Source organism: Tachypleus tridentatus, chromosome 1 (assembly GCF_004210375.1).
Source record: "Tachypleus tridentatus isolate NWPU-2018 chromosome 1, ASM421037v1, whole genome shotgun sequence".
In the NCBI taxonomy this organism is placed as follows: domain Eukaryota; kingdom Metazoa; phylum Arthropoda; class Merostomata; order Xiphosura; family Limulidae; genus Tachypleus; species Tachypleus tridentatus.
The window spans coordinates 42,360,773-42,380,188 of record NC_134825.1 but is presented as its reverse complement, the minus strand read 5'-3'; the positions used below and the strand labels follow the sequence as shown (position 1 = coordinate 42,380,188).

The 19,416-nt window shown below is 32.4% G+C and overlaps 1 protein-coding gene across 1 annotated transcript; it reads right to left on the bottom strand.

Annotated features, from left to right (window-relative positions):
* Positions 1–4,557: 4,557 nt before the first annotated feature.
* On the bottom strand, positions 4,558–18,850 carry LOC143247053 (macrophage mannose receptor 1-like). Its single transcript, XM_076494410.1, has 4 exons — positions 18,564–18,850; positions 14,014–14,409; positions 12,332–12,739; positions 4,558–4,990 (listed from the first exon to the last, which is right to left on the bottom strand). Exons 1-4 carry the CDS (start codon positions 18,664–18,666, stop codon positions 4,926–4,928), a joined length of 972 nt encoding a protein of 323 aa, XP_076350525.1. The 5' UTR covers positions 18,667–18,850; the 3' UTR covers positions 4,558–4,925.
* Positions 18,851–19,416: the final 566 nt, after the last annotated feature.

The window sequence follows — 19,416 nt, the reverse complement described above, 5'->3', positions numbered from 1 at the left end:
GGTCATCACCCTTTAACGTCTTTTCTTAGAAAGATCATTTGTTCTGGATATATAGGTGTAAGTTTGTAAAATGATAAATAAATGTGGGTTACGAATGTATTCGTTGCAGAAAATATTTTCAAAACATTCAATCATGTGATCAGCATTCTTCAAGTAAATAATTTTGATGAGTATCCTATTTGTTTTGTTTATGGAGATATATTTTATATTCGTGGTCATATGATTGAACATTTAAATTTCTCAGTTTCTATTTCACCGGGCCATTAGTATTATCAAAAATAGACATAATGTATTTCAAGCAAGGATTTGGACAGAAAATGATCAAAATGAAGGATATTTTTCTTCTGAGGAAAATAAGTTTGTTTAAATGTGTGAAAATGTAGAATATCATCACATTACGAGAAAAGTGGAAGCTGTTACTGCACATATCGCCCTCTACTGATGAAAAGTTTGTCACTTTTTATATTAATAATAGATATCATCATAAATTATAGTCTGAGTTTAAGATTTATATACCTCCTTAGCGAGATCAACTTTGTTAACGCTGTTTATAATAATAAAATACGGAAATATAATATACGGGATGTCTGTTATTTTGTAGAAATGATCGCTTTACTCGACGTTTTTCCCAAATAGCGGTCATGAGATATTTTACTCTTCACCTGTTTATATATTGAAGACAGTATATTAGGGTAAAACGTGTCGGTTTTAAGCTGTAGAGGACAGTTAGTCTAGTTACAGATTTCAATTGTATATGTTTTGTGTAATTTGGAAATGCGCTTAATGTTTATTTTATGGTAACTAATGATACGCTATAATATAAACCACAAGTGTTACAAATTATGTTTCAAAGCATCATGAGGTATTTGAAATAATAACCAGACATTAGTGTTTAATCTCACATATTTCACATTTATGTAAATATCATAAATTAGAATTGAATAGAACTTTCATTTTGGAAATTATTCTAAGCTAATTAAATGTGATTGAATTTTTGATTGGTTGTCAGACACAGTATATAATAACTCTACACAAGCCCATCAGATACTAAGAATATAAGTTTAATATTTTGTATCACTATGTAGTGTGAAAGATCTGTGTTTAGTGACTTCTAAATTCAATGACATACAAAAACTCTAATTAAGTATTGTGAACATTAAACTTATGTAGAGTTTAGTTTCATTATTAAGTATAACGTAAGCACATAGATATTATGACTGACTTTTATTTGAATAAAAGTTTTCTGTATGTTCAAACTAAAGTGTTATCCGTTTTATTCAACACTAAAGGTTAAAAAGAGTTTCTAAACGTGCCCAGTATATTTTCTAAAACTGAGACAGGCACTGGTCCTGAACAAGAAACATGTCAGACTGTGACCAAATTAAAATATCAATCCTTCTTGGCCCGGCATGGCCAAGTGGTTAAAGCACTCGACTCGTAATCCAAGGGTCGCGGGTTAGAATCCCCCTCACACCAAACCTGCTTACCTTTTCAGCCGTGAGGACGTTACAATGTAATGTTTAATCCCACTATTCGTTGGTAAAAGAGTAGCCTAAGAGTTGGCAGTGGGTGGTGATGACTAGCTGCCTTTTCTGTAGTCTTACATTGTTAAATTAGGGACGGCTAGCGCAAATAGTCTTCATGTAGCTACGCAAAATTCAAAACAAAGCAAACCAACCCAATTCCTCTCTTCTTAGTAAAAGGTCGGTTGAATTGTGAACGTAATGAAGTCAGTATTTCCAGGGAAATTTTGTGTACAGTAGTTTACATGCGATTGAATCTGGTAATTGATGACGCTTTGAAACAATGGGATCGTCATCTTCCTTTTATAGAAACATAACCCCATGCATGACCACGTGATAATCTTTGTAATTCTTAAAAGTCAGTCTCCAGCTTCTAAGGATGTGATTTCCTAATAATGTTTTAGTATTAAACAGTCCTAAAGTTTCATACAAAATCAATTTTCAAGTGAATGTTGTTATTTTATGTAATAGTGAAATTAAACAGTACGTTGTTCATTTCTTATATTTACAGTTACGACAGAAAGTGTTCGTACCCCTGCGTCCAGAGTGGTTTTTTGCTCATAACTTAAAAAGTATCACGATTAGGCTAATAGAAGTATAAAAAATAACCAAAAATAGGAGGAACAGAAAGTATTTATAAACAGTTTAGTTGTCATTCAATTTACATAATAGTTTATGTAGATGTGTGTTAGTATAATATTTTTAATATACTCTACTTTCATTATCCTAATCATGATACTTTCTAAATTATGAGGAAAAAACTAGTCACGACGCAGGGGTACGAACACTTTCTGTCGTAACTGTAGTTGTAGTAAGTTGAGGAAAAGTAAATTAATGATTATAATATCTGTATCGTTTAGATAAAATATATGTTTTGCTTGCGAACGCGAAACAGTAAGTGTCCTACGAAACATTCTCTGAAAGAAGCTATGAACAGGTTAAAATTGAATACCACAATTTCACAAGTTTTGTGTAAACAAAGAAGCATGGAAGTATGTTTGCTAGTGATCAGTTCCAAATACCATTAGACAGTCTCAAAGTTTTATATAATTTTAATCTTCAAGTGAATGTTTGATATAAAATGAATGTATAAACAGTAATTCACTAATTTGTTAATTTTTGCTGTAATAAAATAAATTAGTACAGATGTTAAAATATGCAAAACAGTGATTTCTAACGTAATTAAATCTAGACATTGATAACATGTATGGTAAAACCGTTCACCTTTAAAATTGTCTTTAAGATAAAATTATAAAATTATCATGTAAATGAAATATTTTTTGTATATTTAAAAAAATTGCTGAAAATCTTTGAAATAATCATTTGGTTTATAATTAAAAAGTCAAAAAGTAAATTTTAATTATTTTAAAATACCATCTTTTTAGAACATGATATGGATTTAACTAATGAATTAATGTTTTATACCAAATGTAGTAATTGTAATCATGTTAAGACATATATGATGATTGTGGTTTCACCCGGTGGAACTATAGTGTCATGGTGGTCTAAAGACATATCATCTGGTTCCACTTCGTAAAACTATCACACAATATTCCGTCATGGCCGCCTAGGAACGTGCCCCTCTCTGATTACATTACGGTATAGTGCCATCGCCCCTGTGAAACTATGAAGTCATTGCCGTTGGTGACACCATCTCCCTTTCCTACTTCCATGTTGTCGACTAGCATGTGACGCCCTCTGATGGGTTGTAAGGGGGTATCTGGGATAACTACTTCCCTGCTATTTTTCTCTTTTAAAAATATGTATTTCGTTTTAATAGTATTTTATGGTGTTGTATGAATATTCATAAATAGTTCGCTCGCAAGCATTAGTATAAAGTTTTTCTTACTTTCCATGTGGTTTACAAAATGGTTGTTTTTGAACCTCAAATGGTCTGGTTTAAAATTTAATGGTGGGAAAGGGCGAATATAAATTATTATTTTTGACAATAATTTATTTTCTGTTGATATCGCTATCTTCTGATATGTCTCCCGCTAGTCCAGCGGTATGTCTCCGGATTTACAAAACTAAAATTAGGGGTTCGATTCCCCGCGTTGGGCTGAAAAATTGTTCTCCTGGTTGGGGGTTGTGCAGTTGGCTAACAACCTACTCACTTAAAAACCAGCCCGTTCTGAAACCGCAGAGTGTGCGGCCCTCTGTTCCTTACGGAATTTAGGGGCACTCTTATCTTCTGACATAATATTTTATTAAAATCGAGGAACAATATTTTATCTCAAGGATTATAGCTTGTCTAACTGAACAAATGTCGCTCAGTATTGGATGGATGCTACATTATAAAACAATAATTCTCATTAAAACAGATCGATTAAGGTATGCTTACAAAACCATACAAGTATTAAATCATTTTGTTCTGTTACGTAAACTTATGTAATACTTTAACTTAATATAATAATGTTTAACTCAATCGTTATTTTATTTTTAAGTGCTATAACAAGTTTATGTCTATAAGTTAGTTATACTAACATTTACCGTTTAAAACCAAGTTGTCCACTCAATGCATACAATTCTAAAGAAGTGATATATCACATATAATGCTTTGGTCATATTGGGCATGCTCACGCTTTTTAATTGTTGATTATATTAAATTTAGCGAAGTCCACCAGTAATAATAATAATTTCTATGACTTTTAGTATTTAATAAAAGGGGACCCGGCATGGCCAAGCGTGTTAAGGCGTGCGACTTGTAATTTGAGGGTCGCGGGTTTGCATCCCCGTCGCGCAAAAAATGCTCGCCATTTCAGTCGTGGGGGCGTTATAATGTTACGGTCAATCCCACTATTCGTTGGTAAAAGAGTAACCCAAGAGTTGGCGGTGGGTGGTAATGACTAGCTGCCTTTCCTCTCGTCTTACACTGCTAAATTAGGGACGGATAGCCCTCGAGTAGCTTTGTGCGAAATTCAAAAACAAAACAAACAAACAATTTAATAAAAAAAAAGGAAAGAGCTATGTTTTTTATCAATTTATTTTATTTTTGTGACACTTACATAATATAAAGAGTTGAATATATTATATTAAGAGATTCTGATTATATAAGTCAGCAAGCTACATAACAACCACGATTAATGTAAAGTTGTGGTGGAATCGCATTCATCAGAATTGTATTTAAACTTGTTTGGTTTCATAGGTATTGTGATGTCTCCCAAAACTGGTCACTTTTGAGAAGGATATGTAAAGTCCTTTTAGTTACAAAGTATCCATACTCTCAGGTTATGGATTATAAAGATGTATTCAAATCTGGAGTTTATAATTTTCAATACGGGAAAATCCCTTGTAATTAATGATATTAACAACAAAATAATATAAATCAGCCTGGGACACCAGTTCATCTATAAAGAGATTTATCCAAACCGTAATAAGCAATGTACAGTATAATGTAAGATGTCAGGATCCATGTACAAAAAGGAGAGTAGAGATAGTTGTCCACCTGCCCAAGGAAACAGTACACACTGTAAGCAAGAAGGATTTGAAATGACATCAGTAAGGTAAAGATTCAACAAAATAAAGCTCCCAGTCATAGCTTACCTACATCAGCTGGAAAATTAAACAAATATTGATGTATGTCAAAAAGATAAAGAATAACTTACCAAACAAAGTGCCTTTGGACTTCTGTGTAATCAGACTGTTGAAATAGAGGCTAGAATACTATCTTTCTTATAAATTAGATGCATTATGCATAGTAAACAGGGAAAAGTAATGTGTTTTGGATATCCTGTGAACAATGAGATCCAGGATTATTGTCAAGGTGCAGTATCATCAGAGAAGTTACAAGAGGACATAATGACATGAAATATAATAACGTGGTGTGTCTCTGAATTCGTTTCAATATAACTTATATTAATACATTAATATATTAATATACATTAATATATTAACATGCATTAATATACATTAATATATTAATAATTTGTGAGATGTGATGCCATAAACATGGCTTTGCTCCATTATATTTTCTTTGTTATTTAGTGGTTTAATAATCTCACTTTACTAATACTATTCTTTTGAAAAGATTGTGATATATTCTTTTAGCTATAAATGTATAAATAATAGCTCTTCTAGTTCTTCTTTTTCTACCAATAATCGTTGTCTTACCCATATGGCTGAGATCCTGTGACAGCTGCTAAACTTACAGATGTAGTTCTAATAATTATTAATAATTACTTCGAATCAGAGTAAACTACGAAAATGGACCAGAACTAAAAATTATTTTTGTAATGAATACAGCTAACTCAATGTATTGTTCTTATGTTTTTGCTTATAACAAGTAATAAAAAAACATTTTGCAAATGTAAAATAATGTAAGGATAGCAGTGCCAAAAATAATACAAACAACATTATGTGGATGATACAGCTGCACATAGATCATCCCTACATGAACACGAATTTTTAATAATGCATTATCAAATACACGAGTACAAAATAGTTACTAGGTCGAATAAATTGACCGATCTCGTAGAGAGTCTTTAATAATTAATACGTTTTGACTCAACTTGGTTTTACTTTTACGCAAGTTCTATGCTCTTACTTACATTACATTGTAGACTATCCTGGCATGACCATGATATTCTGATAAACAAATTGTATACCAGCAGTCCGAAATATATAACTTTCAACTACAGTAACATCAAATTCAAATATATATTTTACAGTGTAACACTAAGCTTAAAACTGTGAGTCATACAGGTATGACCTATCTACAGCTGTATTATCCGTGTATTATATTTGGCCGTCCCTACATCTTTCTACTTTTACAAAATGTGTTTTATTAGTTGTTTTGTGACTTTTATCTCCGACGGAAAGTTAGTGTATTCCATGAATGTGTATAATAAAATTTCACATTATGTGTATTGATTTCTATTTTCTCCGTTCACTTGATACACAATAAAGGGGTTGGCTCCCCAAAGACACCGATTATATAGTATACGAAGTATTGAGTATTCTACATGTTACAGCTATCTACTGTTGATCTATTATTAGGTGACAATTGTTATTCATTATGTATTTAAGTTTTTTGTTTTGTATCAGAACACCATATTTCTGTGAAAAAGATAATTTTTACGCCAGAATTATGATTTTTTAAAAATTACTACTAGTTATTACAGCTAATGTATGACATAGAGTGGATTTGGGTTTAAATTACATTAGTGTTAAAATAGTTGTGAAGTTGTCTTGACTGAAACAACAATGAGAAAGAAAAACAACTTGATAGGTTAGTCATTTTTTAATTTGATATCTTAGAAATTGTTTTTGCCTTGTTTTGAGGCTTGTTGTGATAGAAACAATTGAAAGTGAATTCCAATTATCTTTTTGTCATTTTTTATGTTTTAATGTGTATATTTGCATTATGCCAACTGAGTACCTTTGGCCATTCCTACATATAGAGTTTACCAGCTCTAGAATAAATAGAATGCATTGTTTCATCAGCGAGAAATAAGCTTCAATAAGAAATGAAAAAACTTAGAAAAACACAGCTCATCAAGTTTTATCATTTTTTAAATAAATATATTAAAATATTAACAACTTCAGATCTTCAACGAAAATTTTGGAGAGTATTATTTTAAAAAATAAGAGATGAGTTAAAATTGTAATTATATTATATTATTTCCTCAAATTAGTGACTGATAAATGTATATAGTGAACAGTATTTAAATAAAACCACGTTTATAACACCATTTTGATACCTCGCATTTGATTTTGTTTTGTTATTGTGGTTAGTTTTCGACCTTCTATGGGAGTCGTCATCAAGCTTAGTAACGAACTTTTTAAATGTTTTTATTTACCACTCACTTTAAATAAGAATGCTTTTTCGATAAGTCAATAATGAATACAATTCTGCTCATATATCCTATGTATTCTGCAGCTATTATGACTTTGAGTACAAGACTCACAAAAGTACTTGTTCAAATAACAGGCAGCCCGGCATAGCCAGGTGGTTAAGGCGCTCGACTCATAATGTGAGGGTAGCGAGTTAGAATCCCCGTAACGTCAAACATGCTCCCCTTTCAACCCTGGAGGCGTTATGAGGTTACGGTCAATCCCACTATTCGTTGTTAACTTTTACCAACGAGCAGCAAGAGTTGGCGGTGGGTGGTAATGACAAGTGGCTTTCCCTCTAGTCTTATACTGCTAAGTTAGGGACGGCTAACGCAGATAGCCCTCGTGTAGCTTTGCTCGAAATTCAACAAACAAATCAAATAACAGGCAGAGGGCAGGTAAAAACCCATATATATATTTGCAGTTCCAGAGCTTTATTCCTTGAGGAGAGAATACGCATTCATAAAGAACGAGAGGTTGTGAAAAAAAATGCATAGTTTCCATTTGAAGTCAATCAATCAAGGTAATGATTTATTTATTTCTTCAGAAATTTTAGTATTAAATATCCGATAATTTTTTAAACTGTGTTACTGCTTTATTAATGGAAGTTTATCGTTCTATCGATTTTCATTTGTTCTGATTTGAGAGGTACTGCAACCAATCATATTTTAATGATACAATGAAAACAAAGGTAATAGAATATCAAATATAAAACTTAATGTTTTTAAATGTTTAGCCTCCATCTGATGAAGGTGCCTGTAAAATGTTATACATAAATATGTATGGAGTTATATATAAGGTATTTTATTTTCAACTTGAACGTACTTCACACGCATATGAGCTAAATGGCCAAGTTATAGACCCCTAGGTTTCGGGAACAGTCGTTCCTAATTTTTAAATATTTATAATAAAAAGAAAAACAGCCACTCATTAGCACCGCCCGTCAGAGGGGCTTTATCCGAATTTTTGAAGTAAATAATAGAATTTGCTGTTGCTTTTAACTCGCCAACAGCCGAAAGTGCGGAACGTGTTCATCAGCAGAGTGACTCGAACCTTTGACTTTCCATCTACAGCAAGACACGCAAGCCACTGTGGTATACTCAGCTGTAAAAATAAAATTTTGTAAACAGTTCTTATTATAAGTGACAAAGTTGTACAAACATTAGACAATCCACTAAATGAAATTTGCGACTTCATACGAAATGACTGAATAATTATCTTTATTTTATGACGAAACATTCGCATTTAAGTATTGGAATACCTTATAACATTCGTTAATTCCATAACAGGCCTTGTATTTTATATCCTTCTTTGATTAATAAAAAATTTAAGGAAAATATTATATTTTCCAGAACAGCATGCTAGCAAGTGTGCTTTAAAATAAAGGATGCAGTAAAATGTTTATGCATTCATTTCTATAAATTAAGGACCAAATTTATTGTGTTTTAAAATAAATTCATTTTAAATACTATATACATCAACAACTAATAAACACTGACTTTCTCACAATTTTCATACTCATTACAGTTATTTTACGTCTAAGTAAATAAATGATTTCCTAAGTAATTTTGAATAAAGTCTAAACAGTTTTGGAAAACATAATTTAAATTTCTTAAATTTCATACCTTCAGTTATATAAGCAAGTAAATTCACTCTAAACTTGCTTGTTTATTGTTTCTTTTTTGTTTGTTATGGTAACTACAAATTAAAATTGTATAGAAATGTTGAAAAATATGTATATGCATGTTCACAATAATCCAAAGGTTATTAGTTATATCTTCAAATTTTATATGTTAAAGTATTCAACATTAATCTAAGGTTCAGTAAACAATGATAAACAATACCATGCAGCCCATAAAAAAATTAAATAAAACATTATGGAGAAACAAATTATTTGAGTCGTTTATTTCCAAGTTCTCAGTGTTAAAACAACAAATTAACTCTGTATTGCGTGTACTGTTCTGTTTTTAACACACGCCGTATTATCTAAACACATCTCACAAACATTATATTATTAATTTTCCACCACACAATAAAATGATATTCACACAACACTGTCCAAACATTACGTACACACACACATACATCATTTGGTACTTTCACAAACCAACTGTAACGTTCCCAACACAATATATATATATATATTTGACCTACCGTAACCACATATGTCCAACTCCATTTGATTTCTGTTCTTATTCTAAATATTTAGACGACACTTTTATTTAGTGGAAAGGCTCTTCCTGTACTGAAAATCTTGGTTTAACGATCAAAAGCTATTACTCCTTTAAAATAAAATAGAATATTAAATATTGTACTTTGTAGTACAATAAGATTTAAAATACTCTCAATTCTATATTTCGCTAATTATTTAAAGCCAACAGAGATTTTAAGATGATAGGATAAGTATTTCGATTTATAAAATCTTTATATTCAACAATGAGCCATTGAAAATACAAGCAAAATTATTTTTCTTACTGTTGACCATTCCGCTATATAATCTCCACCGATATTAGTGTTGTATATGGTTTTAGTTCTCGCTAACTACGCAGTAGTTTATAAACTGTTACACTTTTAATAAACAACCAACTCGTATAAATTTTCATCTATTTCAATGTTATATTTCCATGTAAAAAGTAGTAAGTCAGTGTTTTTACTAAGGGATCACTCCCTCAACGAGGGGGCGCGTCAGTAGCAAGTATCAGAATTAAAAGCTCCCTCCCTTCCAGTGGCATAACTGCATGTCTGCGTACTTACAATGCTAAAAAACGGGTTTCAATACCTGTGGTAAGCAGGACACAGATAGTCCATTGTGTTGCTTTGTGCTTGACTATGAAGAAATAAATGGACCTAAAAAATTCTGATTTATCCGATTTTAGTCAAGCTTATAGAGAATGCAGCATCCAGTGAGATATGACAATTACAGTTCACAAATTAAACAAAACTTGATCGAATTCTGACTGGACACATCCGCATCAGGGATCCTATAGCTAATGACAGTAATATTGTTGTGTTGTAGAACCGGCAGGACCTTTATGTAAGCCATTTTTTTCTATCCCAGAAGTTGTAACTGTTTATCAGACCACAAACAGGTCTTCAGCAGATATCTAAAAGACTCACTGGCCGCGACTGGAGCTTTGTTACTCTTCGGCATATCATCATCTATCACCTTGATTATCTACATCCTTGAGGTCCATGGACGTTCAATTTGTGCATCCGCTGTGGATATGATTTGCAATAACGTTTTGGTTTGATCTGTTCTGAATTTCGCGAAAAGCTACAGGAGGGCTATCTTCGCTAGCCGTTCCTACTTTGGCAGTATAAGACTAGATGGAAGACAGCTAGTCACCACCTCCCACCGCCAACTCTTAGGCTACTCTTTCACCAACGAATAGTGGGGTTGACCGTCACATTATAACGCCCTCACACCTGAAAGGGCGAGTATGTTTGGTGCGACGGGAATTCGAACCCACGATCCTCCGATTACAAGTCGAGTGCCTTAATCACCTGGCCATGCCCGGCCAATAACGTTTCTCGAAAGCCCTTGTTAAGGCAAATCCAACTATCAAGCCTAAAGATTCAATGGCGGCGCTACCATTCATAGTATTTGTGAATATTAGTGACAGTACAACAAAATCAAGACCTCATAAATGAAATATCCAACCTCAAACAGATCATGAAAGAATGTTCATTAATTTTATTTGAGACCCAGAAACAAACAAACAAAATAATTAATTCGTGTGTGTAACAGTTGTTGATAAGGTTGTGTGGACTCTTTAAAACTCTATTTCTATTTGATTGCTCATAACTTCCGAATAAAACACGTTACTATCTTATTTATTGCATACTTGGATGCAATAGATTTCAAACTGTCTAACAGTATATGCAATATCTCCAAGAAATAATTAATGAAATTTCTTGTATCTTGCCTTGCAATAAAAACACACCATTTCACCTCAACTTCATGTCCAATCAGTGTAAAAACAATATAGTTTTTCTATATAACATTCTTACCTTTTAAGCAGACCTTCGTATGATCATTAAATCGTAAAACATCACGTTAGTATAAGCATTCTATTAGAATAAATATAAAAGCTTGTATAAAATAAAATTCAAATGTATAAAATTCTAATTCAGAGGAAATTTAACAATTAGTTTCTCTTTAGATTAGTTCAAGTTTTAATTCACCTCATATTCACTTTAGTTGGTAATCTAACTAACGTTTTATTTGTCGCTGAGAAAATAGTATTCGTTTATTAATAAGTAACACTGGTTTGTTTATTATTTTAAAATGATAAAATTATATTTATATATGTTTACACAAATCTACATTATATTTTTAGATAGATTACTACTGGAGTTGGAGCCTCAATCAAACGTTTAAACTCAGCTGTTTAAGTCTATTAGTAAATAAATAAACTGCAAGTAGTTGATAATATGGTTGCCTTAAATTCAGCGGATTTAATCATTAAATTCTACAAAAATCACATAGAATTACTAACATTTGTGAATATTGTATTTTAATCACTCTTAGAATTATGACATAAACCTATTTACTATTATCTTTCATTCTTTTTAAGTAGCTTTAAAATTACTATTTATACTATGATAATGAATAAAACGTAATAGACTTTTCATTGATGTAAATTCATCCTTTTCACATCAGTAGAATTATTTACACTAAATTTGTATTTCACATTACAAAAGAAGTGTTTTAATTAACTAATTTTTAACATATCACATTAACTTAAATAATTAAAATATGCTCTACAGGCTGTAGCACCTTTTGAGATTTCAGTAATTAAAATAGTTATTTGCTTGGTTCTAATGTCAAGTGAACTATAATTTTCAACTTGTGATTAACCAAGAAAATGATGATGTTACTAGTCTGTTACGATAATCCAAGACTTGATCTACAGAACATTACATTGCACCTTTATTTCTAAATGCGAGACAAACGATTTGTAAGTAATACACACCTGATTTAATGACGCAGATGAAGTTGTACGAATCTGAACACTTCCGGTCTTCAAACAGAAGCTTATCCTTGGTAACTGTGGCTACGACACAGTCCTCGTCTTGATAATCTCTATTATTATTGTTGGGTTCATTATTAAACCACAGTTCCGGAACAAATGGCGCTTCATTTCCATCCATGAATTTCCACAATCCTTTTCTGTCACCATCAGTCAGACCGATCCAGTAGTCTTCGTTTTCCTTACCTTTCTCCAGAATCAATTCAGAGAAATATAACAATTTGTCAAGGTTCGCGACTTTGGCTAACCGGCCGTTGTACCACTTTTGGCAAGCAGCATCACTATCACTGAAACTTCGACGTAAAGCCTCAAGCAGTTCGTAGCAATAATCTTCATGCATGTTTTCGCAACCTAAGAATAAATTATGATTATCAGTTAAATTATATAAGTTCTCTCTTCGAATCCAAATCAACCAAAGTGTGATAGTTTAATCTATATTAAATAATTAATGGCAATGTTATATCTAGTTTCTTTTTATGCCTACAAAAAATAAATAATGAACATAAAGAAACACTATAAAGAAGACACAAAACTATAAACAAGTTTATATAATAGTCTAAAACCTTCAAATAAAAACCAACCGAACAATCAAAGGGACAAAAAATTCTAATGATTCACAGTATTGGAAATAATGATATAATGCAAATTAACTCAAACAGTACATTTATATACCATACAGAAGTTGAGTATGTTATATTAAAACGATTTTAGAGCTTCACTGCGCCATTATAGTCCTTGTTGTCACCTTCATTCACACTTTATCTGATAGCTGTGCATACTTACAATAGTCCCGCAGCATAGTGTCTCTTATATAAGGTTAAGTCTCCATCGTAAAGCTTCAACGTGCAAATAAAGCCACTCCTTCCCAGCAGGATTTTCATAGTACATCTAGTATGTGATACTACGACGGTTTCTCCCAGCCATTTCAACAATCTGATCGCACAAAGATTTACAGGCAAAATTCGATAGTCTCCATATTAAATATCATGAATATCCATTTCGTTCTTTAGCTACTTGAGTTTCGCCACGTGTGAACAAGAATTATGACTGAAAGCCTTATTCTGTTGAGCCTATATGTTATTGTAGTTGTTTCCAAGTGGTGATTCTGTTTTATTGTGTTGCGTGCTGTTGCGCAAGATACATGGACAGCTTTGCAACTAACCCTTGAGTTCGTGGTTTCTTCCTTTTAATGGGATGCCGCACTTTGCTTATTACGATTGTAATATTGCATGTTATAAAAGTCTTTCTAGATAACTCCGGTCCTACAAGTTGAGCCATGTTTTTTTTTTTTTGTTTCCAGTGTTAGTGAAACAAATATATCACCATCTCGAATATTAAAATCCTTAATCTGAACAAATAATTAACACCTGAGTTTATTAAACATTTACGTCGGAAAAGTCTTCTAAAAAAACACATTACCTACACCATACCAAACAATATCAAAATGTAGTTTTGTTACCACGTTTTTTCACCGCGACTTTATATCAGAAATGGTTTTAATGTGACTTACTGATTTCTATATTCAAAATCGTTCTGTTATAACTTACTCAATCTTGTATATCACACAAACATGTAGTTAAAAATAATTGATATGGTTAAGTGAACTAGCTACTACTGGATCTTACCATTATCACCTTTAACTATTTCACAAATACCGTAGTGATATTTTCCACAAGCTGTATCTTTCAGTAAGTACAACTCGCTATCAATCTCCTTCTGCAACTTGGCACAAGTAGGTTCGGTACCTCCACCATTATCTGGTTCGCCTGCAGCCCAGAACGAAGGCAAGAAAGGAACTACTTCTCCGTTCACGGATTCGAAGAGTCTTTCTTTATTTCTGTCAGAAATCCCAAGCCAGAAAGTTTTGTCGTTCATGTTCACCTGTTTAACAAATTCCGTAAGGCGATTCCTATCTGTTTCATTGCTAATTGATGGTAAAAATCCTCCTTTTTCTTTGCAGTATAAAATGGCATCTTCAAACGTAGAATCTTCCTCAAAGATCACGAAATCTGTTTTTGTATCTGTGTAAAATAAATCTTGAACTGTGTACACTTGCTGTCTGGTGAAATGAATTATATCGCTAGAATTAATCATAATTTACTTTCAGATGTAACAGCAAATATTTATTTGAAATATTTAATTATATCTAACAATATTTTTGTCGTGATATTTCATATGACAAAATAAAAGGAGCACCTGTTTGAAGTAAATGTAGTAAATTTTATTACATAACTATAGAATATGAGAATAATGACGTGAACATAAAGATAGTTCTAATCAGATACAGATAACGATTATAAAAGAAAAACATTTGTCAGTGTTTAGAAACCATGATTTAAGGCCTAACCCTAAAGATTAGTTAATTAAATGTCAGTGTGCATTAAATTTATGATATGTGCCAACAAGATTGATACACACAATTTTTTCTTAACACAAATATTTTTAATATGCAAACAAAAGTACAATTTATAATAAAGGTTATTACAAATAGTTATTCATACATAAAAATATAAAAACTTCTAAACTATTCAGTCTTCTATCTGGTCTGGAACTGAATATTTTATCGAAGGTCCAGGTCCATTACAAGCGAATTAATTTTATGTTGATACACAGACACACTTCAATTGACAGTAATGCTAGATAGTTCTTGCTTCTTTGGTCTAGAGCGGTTTATAAATTTACCTTTTACAGAGAAAATAGATATTTCATGTTTTAGTATAAATAATAACGTCCGCCGTTAATTTTCTGAAGTTTAACGGATAACATATATTCTGATTTCACAACTTTGACATCATTTATTTAGCCTAGGCCAGACGTGGTTTAAAAGTTAGGGAAGGGGGTATTCGCTTTGCACGTTCAAAAAGCAAGATGAGTCACTTTAGCAGCAACTGCTGCTAACTGATTAATTTCTCTTAGGGAATTAGCTCAAAACTGGTAGCTGCAATACCTGAACCCAAGGATCCTCTGATTTATTATGCCCCCATAAAATGCCTTTCACGTTGCAAATTTCAATAAAAAGTCAAGTATAATGAATAATTTATACACATAAGAGTTCATATTTCAGTGTATAAATAAGTTTATATGTATGAAAAAATCCTTCTGTGTACTGTATAGATTCTGATTATAAGATAAGCATATAATATGAATATTCATGGATGTTTGTGTGTTTTTCTTATAACAAAGCCACATTGGGCTATCTGCTGAGCCCACCGAGGGGAATCGACGCCCTGCTTGTAGGGTTGTAAATCCGTAGATATACCACTGTACTAGCGGGGGGAGCGAATATTCATGTGAATAAGTTCTGAATTACACCATTTAAACATCAAAGTGTAATTTCTGGTCCTGTAAAAGCAGAAACCAGATATATATTCGTTTTTGTGTTTAGGTTATGTCTTTCAAAATTCAGTAAATGTACCAAAAATGTAGGCTGCATATATCTAGTTTTGCGAATTATAAAAGAAAATATTAGGGTTTTTGATTTTATGTTAAAGCACTTGATAAAATTTCTTCCGTCAGACGGAAAAAATGTTTTTAATTACAAATAGTTGAAACGTTTCATGTTTCTCTTGTGTGTAATAATATGAGTGTTTATAACTGAAATGTTTTTGTTAAATTTCGCCCAAAGCTAATCGAGAACAACGTTTGTGTGTGTTTTTGATTTTGCTGAAAGCTACACGAGGGCTATTTGCGTTATCCATCCCTAATTTAACAGTGTAAAACTAGAGGGAAGGCAGCTCGTCATCACCATCCACAACCATCTCTTGGGTTACTCTTTTACTTCCGAACTTACCGTCACATTATAACAGCTGAAAGGGTAAGTATATTTGGTGTTACAGGGATTCAAACCGGCCATCCTCTGATGGAGAGTCGGACGTCCTAACCAACTGGGCATGTCGGACCTAATCTAAAACAATTTGATTAACCATATCTTGTTGTGAAGAGCTAGAGTAGGAAAAAATATCCAACTCCCGAGCTACTCTTATCAGTCCAAATAGTGAGATTTGATTATTATTCTTATAATGCACTTACAACCCTAAAGTAAAAATAGTAGTTGTTGATGTAGTGTATTTTGTTAGTTTTCTTTGTTGTTTGTTTGTTTTCGGCGGTACGAGGACACAAAACACAGAACCTCATATCTACAGTCCAGTTTGACATGCTAAACAATGGGCCGCACACGGCCATTGTAACAAATAAAGTAACCAAACAGCTCTTTTAAGAAACATGGCCCAGCATGGCCAAGCGTGTTTAGGCGTGAGACTCGTAATCTGAGGGTCGCGGTTTCGCATCCCCTTCGCACTAAACATGTTCGCACTTTCAGCCCTGGAGTCGTTATAATGTGACCGTCAATCCCACTATTCGTTGGTAAAAGAGTAGCCCAAAAGTTGGCGGTGGGTGGTGATGACTAGCTGCCTTCCCTCTAGTCTTACACTGCTAAATTAGAGACGGCGAGCACAGATAGCCCTCGAGTAGCTTTGTGCGAAATTCAAAAAGAAACAAACATTTTAAGAAATATAAAGATTAATGTTAGTTTCATTTAAATATTAAAAATAACTATGTTATTCAACATTCACACGGTTATACGTAGTAAACCTTTTGCTTACTTTGTTAACAAATTTTCGCCAGGTTTACGGCATAATTAGGTGAGATAAAAAGAACTGTGGCTAACAGAAATTATTTTTAAAAAAGAATCTATAAAAACATTAATGTACAAGCATGCGATTCAGCAGTTTCGAACTTCACAAAGTGGTTTGTCAATAAACTGTTAAACATATGAATATATAAATAGAGCTCTTAGTACTGAGTTTAAGTACTAAAATTTGTCTATGTACAATATATATAATTTTAAAATTGTGTACATCAGGTAAGCATCCAATTATAATCGTTCATTTATAAAGGGAAGGTCGCATTACTGTGAATTACTAACATATTAATTTACTTTTATCTTTAGTTCCTCTTGTTTCATAAAATTAATAATATGTTTCTTCATTTAATCGTGTACTGAACAAAGTGACTGTTTTATGCTCTATCATTGAATAGGAAAATTGATTGATTAAGTATTAGAATTTGTCAATGCTTGTTGAATTTCGTGCAAAGTTACTCGAGGTTATTTGAGTTAGCCTCCCTAATTTTGAAATAATAGAGTAGTTTATTTTGTTTTAAATTTCGCGTAAAGCTACATGAGAGCTATCTGCACTATTCGTCCTTGATTTAGCAGTGTAAAACTAGAGGGAATGCAGTTGGTCATCTCCACGCATTGCCAGCTTTTGGGCTACATTTTCATCAACAAATAGTGGCGTTGATCGTCACATAATAACACCGCCACGGCTGAAAGGGCGAACATGTTGACTGTGACAGGGATTTGAACCCGTAACCTTCAGACTACGAGCTGAGTCACCTAACCACTTATGGAGTAAGTACAATCTTCACTTTACTATGCTGTTGAGGTATTTTTCCTTTGACTGACTGGAGATTCTGTTTCAAAGTTTTAAACTCTTTGCTTTGCAAGGATTTTCCGTATCCAGGTTTCTAGGAAGAGTAACGAACGTTTTTTTTATTAGAACTGTTAAGTCCTTTTACTCTATATAATGTTAAAATTTCATTATGTGAATGTTAGTTCAGGGAAATGACTGTGACATATTCCTTCAGCCCTAAGGTCAACCTAGCAGCTTCGCACGTTGAACAGGTTTAAAAATTGCTTTGAATAAAATATGTGGAGACTAAATGTGCCTCCTTTATATAAAGCGCAATTAATCTTCTAACCAACTAATTGGACTTTCAATTGGTAAGTCTCAAAAGACGTTGACAATGCCCATAGAAGATAAACACAGATATCAACATTCTAATTTTTTACCTAGAAAAAAACAATTTAAACATGATGGTATACAAATAATAACAGTTATTCAAAACTAAAACATTTGTGATAATAATACCAGGTTTTTAATTTAGCTCAGTAAACCAACCAACCAAACCACTTAAATGTAAGACACATAGGGAATATAAAACTTTGTAAAAAAAATATTCTATTAAAATTGATATTGTGTAATACAGTTGGAAAAAGAATACCTAAAATGGCGAAAATATGTTTAGAATATGTTTACAATTAAATTATTAGTATCATTGGTTCTAATATGTTATGATTATTTATTTTAAAAAATCCAATAATTCGACAATTTACCTCGTATTTGACCTCTCACTGTAAAACTAGAGAGAAAAATATAGGATAAAATGATGTACCACCTCCTCACAAGGAGACAATTAGACAAAGACGGAGTTAACATCAAGTTCTACTGAAGCTTCGACCAACTTATTTCTTTTCCTGATGACTTTTGTCATAACCAGAGCGGTTCTCTCAGGTTTATACAAATGAGAGCCTATAAATTCAAAGTTTGCAATGCTGAATACTATGGTAACCTTAGATATAGAGTTGTCTTGGTTACGTTAAAATATATTTAAATGCAGGGAATTTTGTACATACAGTTTCGCTTCAGTACTTGAATGCAATGTACGACACTTACAATCCTATCACGCGAGTACTTCTAGGTTTACAGAATCACAAGTGCTCGGAATATCATGAGAAGTATTATTAATATTTTGTTACATGTTGTAGGTTTCCAAAATAATATATTAATGTGCTAATATAAAATGCATTTGAATACCTCACAAACTTTGATGTCGTTTATAAATGCGGGCATTGTTTATATGATAGAGTAAGTTGCTGTTGGGAACTGGCATGAATGTTTTAATTTTTTCTGTTGAGTGAGTATCTAGCTTGCATACCAAAATCTGATATTTCACGTTAAAATAAAATATTCATAACATTCGAGAGGTATTCGTGATCATGTATTTCTGTATTTTTTTCCTCCTCGGTAATCTACGTTATCGTATATCCTTTATTTCATGAATATACGGAAATTACAGTGGCTGTGTACATTATTTACATCATAAAAACTTAGTCCGCTCGTACGTTTTGACTGAAGTTTAACAAATGCATAATGGAATTTCGTTAGTGTATATTTCTTCAAGATGCA